Source organism: Lipotes vexillifer, unplaced genomic scaffold, assembly GCF_000442215.2.
Source record: "Lipotes vexillifer unplaced genomic scaffold, Lipotes_vexillifer_v1.1 scaffold1011, whole genome shotgun sequence".
NCBI lineage: Eukaryota > Metazoa > Chordata > Mammalia > Artiodactyla > Lipotidae > Lipotes > Lipotes vexillifer.
In genome coordinates, this window is record NW_006787698.1 from 540,504 (window position 1) to 554,338 (window position 13,835).

Genomic DNA, 13,835 nt, shown 5'->3' on the forward strand with positions numbered 1-13,835 from the left:
AGTCACTCACATGAAGAGGCAGGGGAGGAATGAGGGAAGAATACAGGCAAGTAAACAAGAAAATTTCAGATAGTGAGGATTTCAGTGAAACCAGTGATGTGATAAAGAGGTACAGGGTGAGGGCTTCTCTCTGGTGAGGGGTCAGAGACGGCCTCTCAACTAACTGGGCTGAGATCCACAGATAGAAAACATTCCCGAATATGTGAATGCAGTGATAGATTCGGGGTGGAGGGGATAGGAGTTCCAGGCAGAGGGAACAGCTAGTGCAAAGGCCCTGAGGAGGGAATAAGTTTGGCTCAATGAATATTTATTGAGAATAAATGAATGATAGAAGATTCTAGAAGGAATCGATTGTTCTGGTTTGGCCGTGGAGAGCTTGCTTGCGGGCAGGGGGTTGGGGGTTGCCAGCTCCAATGAGGGAAGGGGGCTCCTGGCAGAGGGAAGGGCTCTAGCGGAGGCCTGGGCAGTTCTTCTTGGTTCTGTTCTGAGAGTGGACAGGACCCAGCCAGGGGCCCTGGGCTCTCCTGGAGCCGACATCCAGGGATTATGACGAGAAACAGTCCCTGAAAGTAGGGGAGAGGTCATGCGAGAGCCGCGGCTCCCCAGACTTTGGCCTTTGCCCATTGCCGACTGGAAAAGCACGGAACATCTGAGATAACGGTCTTCCCTCCCCTCCCCCTAGCCTGCCCCCGTGTCACTGGCCCTTAACCCTGTCTGTCTTGCCTGCTCCCCAATCAGCACCTGGGGGTGGGCTAGGAGCTCCCCAGGACTATTTCAGCATCTTTTAGGGGTGGTGACAGAGCCACAGAGAAGAGCCGGCTGAGCCTGGGAGCCCTGGTGGTGGGGTGAGCCCCCAGCTCGCAGCAGACGCAGAAGTGGCTGGAGAAAGAGCTGGCCGGGCTCATGAATGGGGATTTAGCAGTTGGAAAGGTGAGCCCTGCACGGGTCTCCAGGTGAGGGAGGGTTTATGCCAGGAACCTTCCCCAAACTCCCAGGGTTGGCAAGAACCTCACATCCCATTTTACAGATGAGAAGACTGAGGCCCAGAGGGAGAATGCAACGACCAAAATTGTGTCTCCATTCTGGGGCTGCTCCTGGTCTTTCTTCCTGGTCCTCCCACCTTCCAGAAGGGGGGAATTTGGGCAGCATGGGAGTGCAGGAGAGGGCTAGTTCCATCGGCTGATCATCCCCACGGGGGCATCTGTCTACCACTTTTTAAAGGAATTGGCTGTCAGGCCCCAGGAGTCTCTGGGTTGGCCCCAAAACACAGATTTGGAGACAGAAGTCCAGCAAGCAGGAGCAGCAGGCCCGACCTTGGGGCTGGAGCCGGGATAGAACTGGAGCAGGATGGACCTCAGGGTGGTGTGCAGATGGGTGGTGGGGAGGAGAAGGGCTGCATGACCCTCACAAATGTCCCCTCCTTGCCCCAGATGTCTTCCTCCACCAGTCTCACGTGCCCTATCGACAGCCTGGAACTCTTGGATCTCCTGTTTGACCGGCAGGACGGCATCCTGAGACACATAGAGCTGGGCGAGGACTGGGGCCACGTTGAGGACGAGGTGATAACCCGCTGCATTTACCCCAGGGCCAGAGCCAGGATCCCACTCAGCTCTGTGCATTTATTGCTCATGTGTGAGATTTTAGCAAAGCACGTTATTGTATGGAACCTCTCAGCGACCTAAGGGGCAGATGACGTCACCTCCTTCTTATAGGTGGGGAAAAGCGAGGCCCAGAGAGGGGTGGTAACTTGTCCTGGGTCACACACACAGCAGTTTGGAGTTGGGTCCAGACTTAAACTTGGGGCCTGTGCCTCGACACGGTTGGATGTTGTTCCCGGGCTACATGACTGTGTTCAGGCTCCAACAACACTGGGGGCGAGGAGTGTTAGATCTTTCCATCTTACAGAAAGAAAACGTGAGGCCCAGAGAGGGTCAGTGGCTTGCCCAGAGACACACAGCTATCCAAACCAAAACATAGGCCTCCTAATTCCCACCGTCCCTCTCCGTCCTAACAGGTCCTGCCAGGCCCGAACTCTGATGATTTCCTCAACTCCATCCTGGGTTCTGGAGAATCAGTGCCCAGCTCCCCGACCTGGTCTCCTGCGGCCAGTGACAGTGGCATCTCAGAAGATCTGCCCTCCGACCCCCAGGACACCCCTCCACACAGTGGGGTGGCTGCCACCCCGGCCAGCTGCCATAGCGCAGAGTCTGGCAAGGGGCCCTGCCCCTCCTACCATACTGGCCCTGCCTGCCCCACCAGGAACCTTGGGCCAGTGGCCCAAGGGCTTGAGGCTTCCGTTGCCATAGACCTGGGTGAGTCCTGTGTCTTTGTCAACTACCCTCACCTTCTCCCAGGCACTGTACACGCAAACCCTTTTTCGGTACGCAGGCCTCTCACTGTTGTGGCTTCTCCCGTTGCGGAGCACAGGCTCCGGACGTGCAGGCTCAGCGTCCATGGCTCACGGGCCCAGCCGCTCTGCGGCACGTGGGATCTTCCGAGACTGGGGCACGAACCCGTGTCCCCTGCATCGGCAGGCGGACTCTCAACCACTGCACCACCAGGGAAACCCATGCAAACCCACCTTTTGAGACGGCTATTGGGATGCTGTCTGTCATGGGCCCGTTTTCCAGGTGGTTAAGAAATGAGTCAGAGCCGCAAAGGTGGGATGCGCCCCTGGCAGACTGGTTCCTGCCGCAAGCATCATGCTGGCAACCTCATTTTTGTACCTTCCGTGCCTGGATCATAGTAGACGCTCAATGAAAGTGTGTGAGGTCACGGGATCCCAGGCCTTGGGGTGTTGCCCCTGGACCTGGAGAAAGGCCTGATGCAGAAGCCACCGCCAACAGGGTATCCTTTGTATCTTGAGCATTGCGATGGTATGGGAACGTTTATTAGTCCCTTTGGAGACTTGACAAAACTAAGGCTCAGAGAGGTTTAGTCCCTTGCCCAAGGTCACACAGCTCCACCTAGTCGGGATTAGAGCAAAGGGCTATTTGACTCTGAAGTCTGCTCTCCAGAGCAGCTCACCTACAGTTTGCCAGGTACCTGGTGGGAGGGAACCACAGGTAAATCAGACCTGGTCCTTTCCCCAAGGGAGAGATAAGGCCAGGCCAGCTGCAGATCCAGCCTATAATCCTGGGCAATAACAGCTGCTCCCTCCCGGGTTGACAGTGGGTCCCTGACAATGTCCTGATGAATCTGGGTTCCCATCTTATGGTGGAGGGGAGACTGAGGCACCAGGTCTTGGGGCCCCAAGCTGTGCTACAAATCCCTAGCACGTTGGGGTCAATGCTGGGAGCTTTGCTGGAGGAGGGAAGTAGAAGCTGGGAGCTCAGGGGCCCCCCGCCTGACTCCCTCCCTTTCTCTGTCCCCATCTGCCCTGTCAGAAATGTGGAGCCCAGGCCTGTACGCCGGGGAGCAGGCTGAGCTGGCCAGCTCACCCCCACACTGCAACCTCACAGTGAAAGACCTCCTCCTCTCTGGCAGTGGCGGGGACCTGGTGAGCAGTCCGCACCCGACCCCTGGAGCATCAGAGGTGGGAGGGCACTGGGGTTCCTGGGGCCCCAATACCCTCACTTTGGAGACTGGAAGACAGTCACAGACAGGGGCTGATAGTTGTCCAAGGTAAGTCCAAGTCACTTACTCTGACTTACACCCCAAGAGTAAGTCAGTGGGTCCCAGTCCTGAGTTCTCTGTCTCCTGGGCTGGGATACTTTCTACTATAGTAGTAGTATTAAAAAAAAAAAAAGGCTTAAACTTACCAAGCATCTACTATAGGCCAGGCACTCTTCTAAATGCTCTTAATGTATCATCTTTTAATTCACAGCAACCCTGAAAACTGGGGCTCTTATCTCAATTCTACGTTTGAGGAAATGGGCACAGAGAGGTCCAGTAATTTGACCTAAGTCACACAGCTGCTGCAGGCTTAATCCCTGGGCTGGCCCATTGGGCCTACTGTGCCCATTGCACACTGACTGAGGGCTGTCTATCTTGCCCTGGGGTTCTACTACAGGTAAACCAGACCTGAGAACCCAATCAGTACCTCCATTTCTCAGATGAGAAAGCCAATGCCCAGAGAGGTTAAGCCGCAAACCCAAAGTCACACAGCAAGCAAGTGGCCGAGTCAGAATTTGAACTCTAGTTTGCCTGATGCCCAAAGTTGTCCTGACAACCTCTAAGAAAGAGCAGAACACCCCTCTTGACTTGAGAGATGCGCGGTGAGCACCAGCTGTGTGCTCAGCCTCTGGGGACCTCATGGTCAAAAGGGGACAACTGACTGCTCATGGAAGTGTACCCATAAGGTAGAGAGGCTGGAGGGGCATTGCAGGTCCAGGAAGGCTTCCTGGAGGAGGCAGAACTTCAGCAGGTCTTGAAAGATAGGAAAGGTGAATGACTGCTCTGGAAATACTAACTGGCTTTTGTAAATGTGTCAAGTTTAATACTGTTGTTCTGTGTGTGAACAACGTTGGGAAGTGGAAGACCTTATCCCCATTTGGCAGATGAACATACTGAGGCTTGGATCCTGGAGAGAAAATGGTTGGGCTGATCCATGGCCTGGAATTCTAGGGAGTGGAATTTGATCCAACGAATGTCAGGCTGCCCCAATCTCCACCTTTATTCCTGAGCCTCCCATTCCATGGTGTGACATTCCTAACACTTGGCTCTCTGATGACCCGATTCTTTCATTTTCAATGTTTCTATTTCATAATTTAAATTTAATTTTAAAAATTTTGAATAGGCAAATGCAGTCACATAGTCCAAGTTCCAAAGGTACAAACAAGTAGACAGGGAGAAACACCCCTCACCCCCATTTCCTGGAGGCTCACTTAACCTGTGCCTTGTGTGTTGGATTTTCCCTTTGCTGTTGCAGAATGCACTTCAAGGAATGTTCAGAGCCCAGAGAAGTGCCTGGCATGTAGTAGGTGCTAAATACATAGCTGTCTAATGACTACTTGTGAAACAAATGAAAAACTTATATGTAAAGAGCAATTCCTGGAAGTGGAATTGCTGGGTCAGAGGGCTGTGTGCTGGTTCTTTGGAGCCCTAGTGCCAGTGGGGACTCTACGGCAGATGGATCGATTGTTTCTCAGACCTGATGCCTCTTTCGTTTCCCAGAGGCGGTCACTCTCCCTGCCCTCAAAGCAATTCTCCTGGTTTCCCCACAGCAACATCACCTGGCAGCCCCCAACCTGTTGAGCCTTGGGACCGGGCACAGCCAGGAGCTGGTGCTGACAGAGGACGAGAAGAAGCTGTTGGCCAAAGAAGGCATCACCCTGCCCACCCAGCTGCCCCTCACCAAGGTGAGTCAGTGGGACCCCTGGCTCTGGAGCTCGCCCCCTTTCCTGCAGCTACTTGCCCATGAGTCTCACCTTTGGGTCTCCCACACTAGAATGTTAGGACGTGTCTGTCACCAGAGCCAGAAAAATCATCCTCAAAGCCACCGCAGTGGGGGCTTTCTAGCTGGCCGCAGTCTCCACCCAGCCTGTTCACTCAATATCAGTATCTGAGTTTGCTTTTCCAATTGGAAGACCTCTCTTAGTCTTGATAACTGGCCTCGGGAAAGGCACTGTTCCCACAGATGGCCAGAAGATGGCGGGATTGCACCAGTGCACAAAATCCAGTTGCCAATACGGGACTGGGTTTGGGAGCTGGGAAGACCTTCAGGACCCAGGACCCCCCTAGAGATTCTGCAAGAATTTCAGGGCAGAAAATCTGGTCTTCAAGTCATCATGGGTCTGCCCTCAAGTCCCTGAGTCTGGGATGGCTCCCTTGGGAGGATAATGGGGTGAAGTTGTGGGGTCTGGACAAGAGAGCGGACCCTCCAGACTGCCTCAGTCTGCTCCCCATGTCACTCTGCAGTATGAGGAGCGAGTGCTGAAAAAAATCCGCCGGAAAATTCGGAACAAACAGTCAGCCCAAGAAAGCCGGAAAAAGAAGAAGGAATATATTGATGGCCTGGAAACTCGGTAAGGCTGGGGTCCCGGGACACCACACTTAAGGGGGAAACTGAGGCCTGAGAGAGGGATGCAATGGAGCTAAGGTCACAGTTTTCAGGATATGACAAAATTAGAGTTGTTTCCTTCTCTGGGAGAGACGATTTTTCACGTGAATTGCAAGGATGGAAAAATGCCTAGTAAGGTGGTACAGGGCTCAGGTTCGAGGCCCCTTAATCCCCTAGAAGATGTTATGCCAAGAAGGTATCATCCTTCTTGTCCTGGCTCTTTGCCTGAAGATGGGACATTTACTTCCCCTGCTGAGCATCACTGATCATCAGAGCTGTCATGGCTTCCTTTGGTCGGGGAGAAGAAAGGCAGAATTTCCTCAACTTAAGAACTGTGCACCCGGGACTTCCCTGTTGGCGCAGTGGTTAAGAATCCACCTGCCAATGCAGGAGACGCAGGTTCAAGCCCTGGTCCAGGAAGATGCCACATGCCACGGAGCAACGAAGCCCGTGCACCACAAGTACTGAGCCTGTGCTCTAGAGCTCCTGAGCCACAACTATGGAGCCCGCGGGCCACAACTACTGAAGCCCGCGTGCCTAGAGCCCGTGCTCCACAACAAAAGAAGCCACTACGATGAGAAACCTGTGCACCGCAACGAAGAGTAGCCCCCACCTGACACAACTCGAGAAAACCCATGCTCAGCAACAAAGACACAATGCAACCAAAAATAAATAAATAAATAAATAAATAAATTTAAAAAAAGAACTGTGCACCCCAGGACTTCCCTGGTAGTCCAGTGGTTAAGACTCCACGTTCCCAATGCAGGGGGCCCAGGTTCGATCCCTGGTCAAGGAAATAGATCCCACATGCCACAACTAAGATCCACGTGCCGCAACTAAGACCTGGCACAGCCAAATAAGTAAATAAATAAATATTAAAAAAGAAAAAGAACTGTGCACCCCAATCTCATCCAATCGCCTCTCTCAACTCATTTAGGCTACTGAGGGACAGGATCCTCTTTATTCTTTAATAGAAACCTAAAAGCTTAGCTTGCTCACTTTTTAAACCAAAAGTGATTTAATTAAGTGTTACAGATTTGGGTTTTCTATTTCTTTTCTAGTCAATTCTGAGATGCCATATTCTTCTGGAAAGTTCTCCATTTCAAATTTACTGACATAAAATTGTTCATAGTTCTATTATTTTTTTAAGTTCTGAATAATTTATAGTTGTGCCCTTTTTAATTACTCATGTTGTGTATTTGTGCCTTCTCTTGTTTTTTATCTTGGTCAATCTTGCCAGAAGTTTGTCTGTTTTATTATTCTTTTCAAAGAATGAATTTCTGGCTTTTCCTCCCACCCAGTTGTCTTTTTGTATTCGAGTTCCTTTATTTCTACTCTTAGCTTTATTGTGTCTTTAGTTGTGTTTTGTTTTGCTTTTGGTGGGGAAGATCTATTCTGTTGTTCTTTTGCTAATTGTTAAATGTGTATGTTCAGCTGGTTGAGCTGTAATAAGGTTATACATTTTGGGGGACTTCCCTGGCAGTCCAGTGGTTAAGACTCCATGCTTCCACTGCAGCAGGGCACAGGTTTGATCCCTGGTCAGAGAACTAAGATCCCGCATGCTGAGGGGCCAAAAAAAAAAAAAAAGAAAAAAGGTTATACATTTTCCTCTCAGCACTGCTTTAGCTGCATCTCATACACTTTGGTTTGTACCATTGTCATTACCATTTGGTCCCTAGGTCTTTCTTAATTTACACAGTGGATTCTTCTTTATCCCATGAGTTATTTAGAAGGAGGGCCTTTTAGTGGGAGAATTTATTCTCTTCCCTGGTTGTGATATGAGGACTAGCATATCCTCATGCCATGATTTGAGTGTTTTGGTTTTTTTAAAGATTTTTTGATGTGGACCATTTTTAAAGTTTTTATTGAATTTACTACAATATTGCTTCTGTTTTATGTTTTGGTTGTTTTTTTTTTTTTCTTTTTTTTTCTGTTTTTTTGCTTCAAGGCATGTGAGATCCTAGTTCCCAACCAGGGATTGAACCCACATCCCCTGCACTGGAAGGTGAAGTCTTAACCACTGGACTGCCAGGGAAGTCCCATTATTTGAGTGTTTTAATTCTACATCTGAGTGGTCTGGGCCAAGACAGCATTAACAGATGGATGCAGATGGGAAAGGTGGGGTTCCCGGACTGGACCCCAAAACCCTAGATGGAATGATCACATTGTCTTGTTCCTCAAATGTACTCTGCTAAGCCCCTAATCAACTTTACTTCATGTCAGTCCCCAACTGCTCTATGAACTAGATAACTGTATCTCCACTTTACAGATGAGGGGACTGAGGCCAGACAGCAGAGCGCCTCAAGGTCACAGGGAGGGTGAAGATTGTAACTTGGGTCTCCTTGGACTCAGTTGCCATGCTATTGCATCTTCTCAAAGCATCACTGCCTGAGTTTGGTGGTCCACTTCCAATCCTGGGGCTCAGACCGGAAGAAAGCCCCCACACCAATGCAAAGATGGTACCTAGGAGCCAGGCAGAACTAGGTTCAAATTCTGGCCTTGTTACAGACTTGCCAGGGTGACTTTGGATGAATGACTTCCCCTCTCTGGGCTTCGGTTCCCTGCCTGTACAGTGGGGCCTCACAAAGAGACGTTAGTTTGACCTGTTGGTGACAGGCATATTCTGAATGTCACTGTGATGTTGCCCCTTCAGGATGTCAGCCTGCACTGCCCAGAACCAGGAACTTCAGAGGAAGGTCTTGCATCTTGAGAAGCAGAACCTGTGAGTATTGGTCAAACTGAGGCAGAGAACAGGAGGAGCTGACCCCAGAGTCCCTTGCAGGAGAGGGGGGCATGGGGGGACAGGCTGTGTGACGGCAGGGCAGAGCAGGGGGTAAGGGCTCCACCTAGAAAGGGGGAAGCCTGCAGAGAGAAGAGGTTTTGGACTTGGGCCCTTGAAGGATGTATAAGAGTTCACTAAAGGGAAGATGCTGCCGGTAGAGGAAATGGCATATGAATGGCTAAAGGCTAGGAGTATGGTATGCTGGATAACTGTAGGTGATTCCATCTGTGGGTGCATTTACTTAGTCAATTTTTTGGGGGGTGTCATGGATGATGCCATTACAGGTGTTTGTGAAATAGCTTGTGTTAACACTTTAGTTGTGATGGGAGGAGGTGGTATTTCCTCCCCCCATCGTGGTCAGCCTCCCGATTCACATTTTGAACTGTTGGATGTCTGCTCTGGTGGCAGAGAGGACTTTGTTGCATTCATTCAGCTTTGGGGAAGAAACGTATGCCTCTGTCAAGTTGTTGGGTGTTTTTTAAACCTTAAATCTTTTATCCCCCTGCATATATACATTCATCTTGTCACAAGGTCGGTGTTGCCTCCATAATTGAGTTAATACGGGCTAAATTTCCATCTTCTGTGATGTCCTGTTTGAAGTTTAAACAGCTTGATCTATTTTTTAAAAACCTATCAGCATATTCTTCATGTTGTGTGGACACTGCTTGGTGCCTTATGCTTTCATAGAATCGTCTGTTTGAAAATAGTGAGGGATTGATTCTTTTTTTTTCCCTAATAAATTTATTTATTTATTTATTTGTTTATTTATCTATTTTTGGCTGAGCTGGGTCTTCGTTGCTGCACGTGAGCTTTCTCTAGTTGTGGTGAGCGGAGGCTACTCTTCGTTGCGGTGAGCAGGCTTCTCATTGCAGTGGCTTCTCTTGTTGCGGAGCATGGGCTCTAGGCGTATGGGCTTCAGTACTTGTGGCACGTGGGCTCTAGAGCGCAGGCTCAGTAGTTGTGGTCCACAGGCTTAGTTGCTCCATGGCATGTGGGATCTTCCCGGATCAGGGCTTGAACTCATGTCCCCTGCATTGGCAGGCGGATTCTTAACCACTGAGCCACCAGGGAATTGATTGATTCTTATGGTGGTATTTAGAAAGGAATTTTAGTTCTTTTCTTTCTGTGCTATAATGTAGCTATGTTTAAACTTTCCAACCAGGTGGTATATTTTCTACTAACCTGTTTTTAACCTGAGGAAAATTCTTGAGCCATTGTTTCCAAGTAGCTTCCACTGAGTATTTGCTACATTGGCATACTTCTAGATCAAACTGTATGGTCCTACTTAGTCAATTTTTATTTAGCATCTACTCTGTGCCAGGCATAGTTCTGGACACTGGGACCCAAACAGTGAACAAAACAGACCCAGCCCCTCCACTTAAAGACTCACATTCTACTGGGAAACAGACTCAAGACAAACAAAAATATATGAAAAACCATTCAAATAGTGATAGCCACTGGGAAGAAAAATAAACTAGGGGGAAGGGGCTAGGGAGTGAGGCGGGTGCCATTTTAGGCAGGGAGGTCAGATAAAGTGACATTTGAGATGAGACCCAACAGCTAAGAAAGAAGCAGCTACAAAAAGACCTGTGAGGGGTGGGGCAGGGGAACAGTGTCCTTGGTACAGAGAGAACAGCCTGTGCAGAGGCCCTGGGGAAGGAATGCTCGTGCGTAGGAGGAACAGTGAGGGGCTGTGTGTCTGGAGCAGAGTGAGCGAGGGGGAGAGAGGGAGGAGGGGAGGGCAGGGAGGGGACGGGGCAGGTCGTGCAGGGCCTTGTGGGCCTCGGGGAGGACTTGGGCTTTTACCTCCGAGGGAGATGGGAACTCTGGGAGGGTTGGGAGAAGTCGACTCACATTTGAAAAAGTGTGGAGCATGAACTCCAGAGGAGGCAGGAGAAGCCTGGGGGGCCCAGAGGCTGGAGCCGGTGTCCAGGCGAGCAGTAATGGCAACCTGGATGGAGAAGGTGGGGTGGCAGAGAAGTGGGTGAGATGTTCAGTGATTTATTGAGGGAGCTTCTGGGACTTTTAAGAGCAGTGGGGCCTTGAAGGATGGACGGGATTTAGACTTCAGCCAGGCTGGGGGACCCCAGGAATCAGAGGGAGGCAGGTCAAGGCTATGTAGGGATCAAGCAAGTCTTCCCGTTTCCACTAAGGTCCCTCTTGGAGCAGCTGAAGAAACTCCAGGCCATCGTGGTCCAGTCCACCAGCAAGTCGGCTCAGACGGGCACCTGCATAGCGGTGAGTCCTGACCCCCATCTCCAAGGGGCTTGTCAGCCTTGGCAAAGGGTCCTGTGGGGGAGGTGAGTGTGAGTAGGAGGACGGCCGGCCCTGAGCCCCGGCTCACGCGCGCTCCCGTCTTCTGGGCCTCGGTCTCCCTGCCTGTGAGACGAGCGTGCTCAGGGGAGGGGGAGGGATGGGGTGACCCTGCCCCCCATCTCCACCAGGTCCTGCTCTTCTCCTTCGCCCTCATCATCCTCCCCTCCATCAGCCCTTTCGCCTCCAACAAAGCCGAGAGCCCCGGAGACTTCGTGCCTGTAAGAGGTAGGTGGACCAGGGGGTTGCCCCTCCCCCCAAAACCCTCTGGGCTGCCCCGTGGGCGCACTCCCCTTGGATCCCCAGCCCCCATACTGTGCCACTGGGGGAGGAGGAGGAGGCCCCCTTGCAACTGCTTCCTGAGGCTGGGGGCTAAAAGAAAGAAGGGACCCAGCCCCTCAGGCCATCCCTCACGCCCCCCCCAACCCTTGCTCAGTTTTCTCCAGAACTTTGCACAACGATGCTGCATCCCGTGTGGCTCCCAACACCGTGCCAGGCTCCGAAACCCCAGGACATGGGCCCAAGGCTGGCGCACTTCAGGAAGGGTCTCCAAGCAGCCCTCAGGGGGAATGGGGATCCCGGGACCCGCCGGCTCCGGACAACTCGACGGAGGATCTGGACAACGGCACCCTGGTCCAGGGCGACTCCATGAAGGAGCTGGAGCGGGTCGCCCTCCTAGACTGTGCCCGGCCTGAACAAGCACTCGGCCCAGGGCGCGTGGGGCTGGAGGTAGCAGTGGGGGAGCTGTGAGCACCACGGGTATGTGCCCCCAGGCCCCTCTAGTCAGGGGTGCTGCAGTGGACCGACAGGCACAGGGATCCGAGGTGAGGGAGAGACCCCGGCGATGGTGTCAGGATGGAGACGCACAGACTCACAGCTACAGACCCAGGGACCCAGGCCCATGCAGAAACTGATGCTCAGACACAGACCATAAGGCCACAAAGCCTGAGAAATACACATACAGACCCAGGTGCAGGAGGAAACAGGAAGACAGACACAGACTGATCCACAGACCGAGAGATAGGCATACACCAGGCCTCGGTAACTCCCCGCCCAGGGACTCCTTCCTGCCCCCTGGAACACAGGGAGGAGGAAGCGGCCAAGTCTGCTGGGACCCTGGCCCTGGAGCACGGGCTGAGCTCTGAACTTCGGAGCCGCCATGGCTCACAGCCATTCCCTTTTTCTAAGACTGCTACGGTCCTTAATAAAAGTATTTGGAGAGAACACGGCTGGCATGGAGGTGGAGTGGGGTGGGGGCTGAATTAGAGTCTGGGGCTCTCCAACCCACAGAAGGAGGGACTGGGCCAGCCTAGGATAGAGGAGTGAGGCAGGGGGTCCCTTGCCCCCCAGGCTGGAGCAGTGACCAGAGGTGCCGGGGCGTCTTCAGCACCTTGGAGAGCGGCGGCGGGTGGAAAGCAGGGCACAGCAGGAGGGCGAGGTAGCTGTGGCCCGCACCACCCCCCACACCCCCGACCCTTTCAGGGTATTCGCGGAAGGCCTGCGGCAGTTGCCTTCCTGGGGGGCAGGGCTGCCCACCCTGCTCGTTTTATGGATGAGGGCACTGAGGCGTCGGGAACGAACGGACCTGCCCAAGGTCACAGCTGGGGAGGACTGACCCCAGCTGCATCTGCGCTCTTCCTTTAACGCGTCACCCTGGCCCTGCCCGCTTTGCACAGGTGCCCGGGGGTTGCAATTGAGATCAAAAAACACGGCCTCTCTCCTCAAGGGGCTCACAGCCTAGTAGCAGAGGGCACATAATAAAGAATCCCGCAAGTGAGAATTACAAACTGAGGACTCAGCAAATATCTGCAGCTGGTAAGGCCCTCCTTCGCCCCCAGGCCTGGATTGCACGCCCAGGCACACATCCCAGGGGGTGAGGGGACCACACAGCCCTGCCCCCAGGGACTAGGACCCAGGGCAAGGTTGTGGATGGCAAACACAGACTCAGATGCAAGAAATTCTTTTATTGCATTGAAGGCTTTTCTGGAAGCCTGGAGGAAGCCAGGTGGACCCACCCTTCCTCCTCCAGCGCCAAAGGCAATCTGAGCCTCTATTGTCTGTCCTGCCATGAAGTCTGGCTCCTAAATGATGGCCCTGCTTCCCTTCCCTCCGGGAGGGACTGTAAAGGCTGTCTGGGGGTAGGCAGGGGTTGGGGAGTGTGAGGGCCCAGGGGTCAGAGGAAACCACAGAGGGCCTGGCCACACCTCCCAGGAACATCCTGAGTCAGAGGCTGCAGCCTGGGGGTGGAGCAGGTACAGGGGGTAGGGGGGTGTCAGCTCCAAGGTCAGGGTCCAGGGGGGGCTGCTCCTTCCCAGGCCCCCTCCAGAGGCCCCAAGCTAAAGGGAGGTGCAATGGAGGGCAAGTCTGCCCCGGGGCCTGGAGCCCAGCTCTCAGCACCCTGAGGCCTGAGGTCTCCCCACAAGGACAGAGACGAGTAACAAAGTGAGACCAGTAAGAAAAAAAAAAAGAATCCATGGCTTCTACAAACAGCCCCACCCTCCCCAGGCCCCCCGGTCAGCTGGGAACCACCTCGGTCTTCACTCTTTTGGGGGGCCTGCGGGGAGCAGGACTGTCCACCCGCTCCCTTTTGGGGCTGGCGGGCCCGGAGCCGTCGTGCTGGGTGCCGGGCTCAGCTGCGGGCTCCTGCTTGGGGCTGGCGGGCACTGGGCTGTGGAGCTGGGCGGGGGCCTCCTCCTTGGGCTCCAGCTTGGGGGTGGGCGGGCGGGGCAGGGGGGGCAG

General features: G+C 53.0%; 2 protein-coding genes across 4 annotated transcripts in view; one reads left to right on the top strand and one right to left on the bottom strand.

Moving 5' to 3' along the window:
- The first annotated feature begins 903 nt into the window (after positions 1-903).
- Positions 904-11,846, top strand: CREB3L3 (cAMP responsive element binding protein 3 like 3). 2 transcript variants are annotated; one of them, XM_007460517.1, is made up of 11 exons: positions 904-930; positions 1,431-1,559; positions 2,015-2,312; positions 3,387-3,499; positions 4,112-4,114; positions 5,166-5,300; positions 5,860-5,966; positions 8,655-8,723; positions 10,937-11,021; positions 11,228-11,324; positions 11,533-11,846. In XM_007460517.1, exons 1-11 carry the CDS (start codon positions 904-906, stop codon positions 11,844-11,846), a joined length of 1,377 nt encoding a protein of 458 aa, XP_007460579.1. The 2 variants fall into 2 exon arrangements, with proteins under 2 accessions (XP_007460579.1, XP_007460578.1); XM_007460516.1 differs by lacking the exon at positions 4,112-4,114.
- Positions 11,847-13,610: 1,764 nt separating this feature from the next.
- Positions 13,611-13,835, bottom strand: part of SIRT6 (sirtuin 6) — a 6,927-nt gene continuing 6,702 nt past the window's right edge. For both annotated transcript variants that reach the window (XM_007460519.1, XM_007460518.1), the window contains one exon: positions 13,611-13,835. This exon is cut by the window's right edge and continues 1 nt beyond it. In XM_007460519.1, coding sequence (XP_007460581.1) covers positions 13,611-13,835 — 225 coding nt within the window.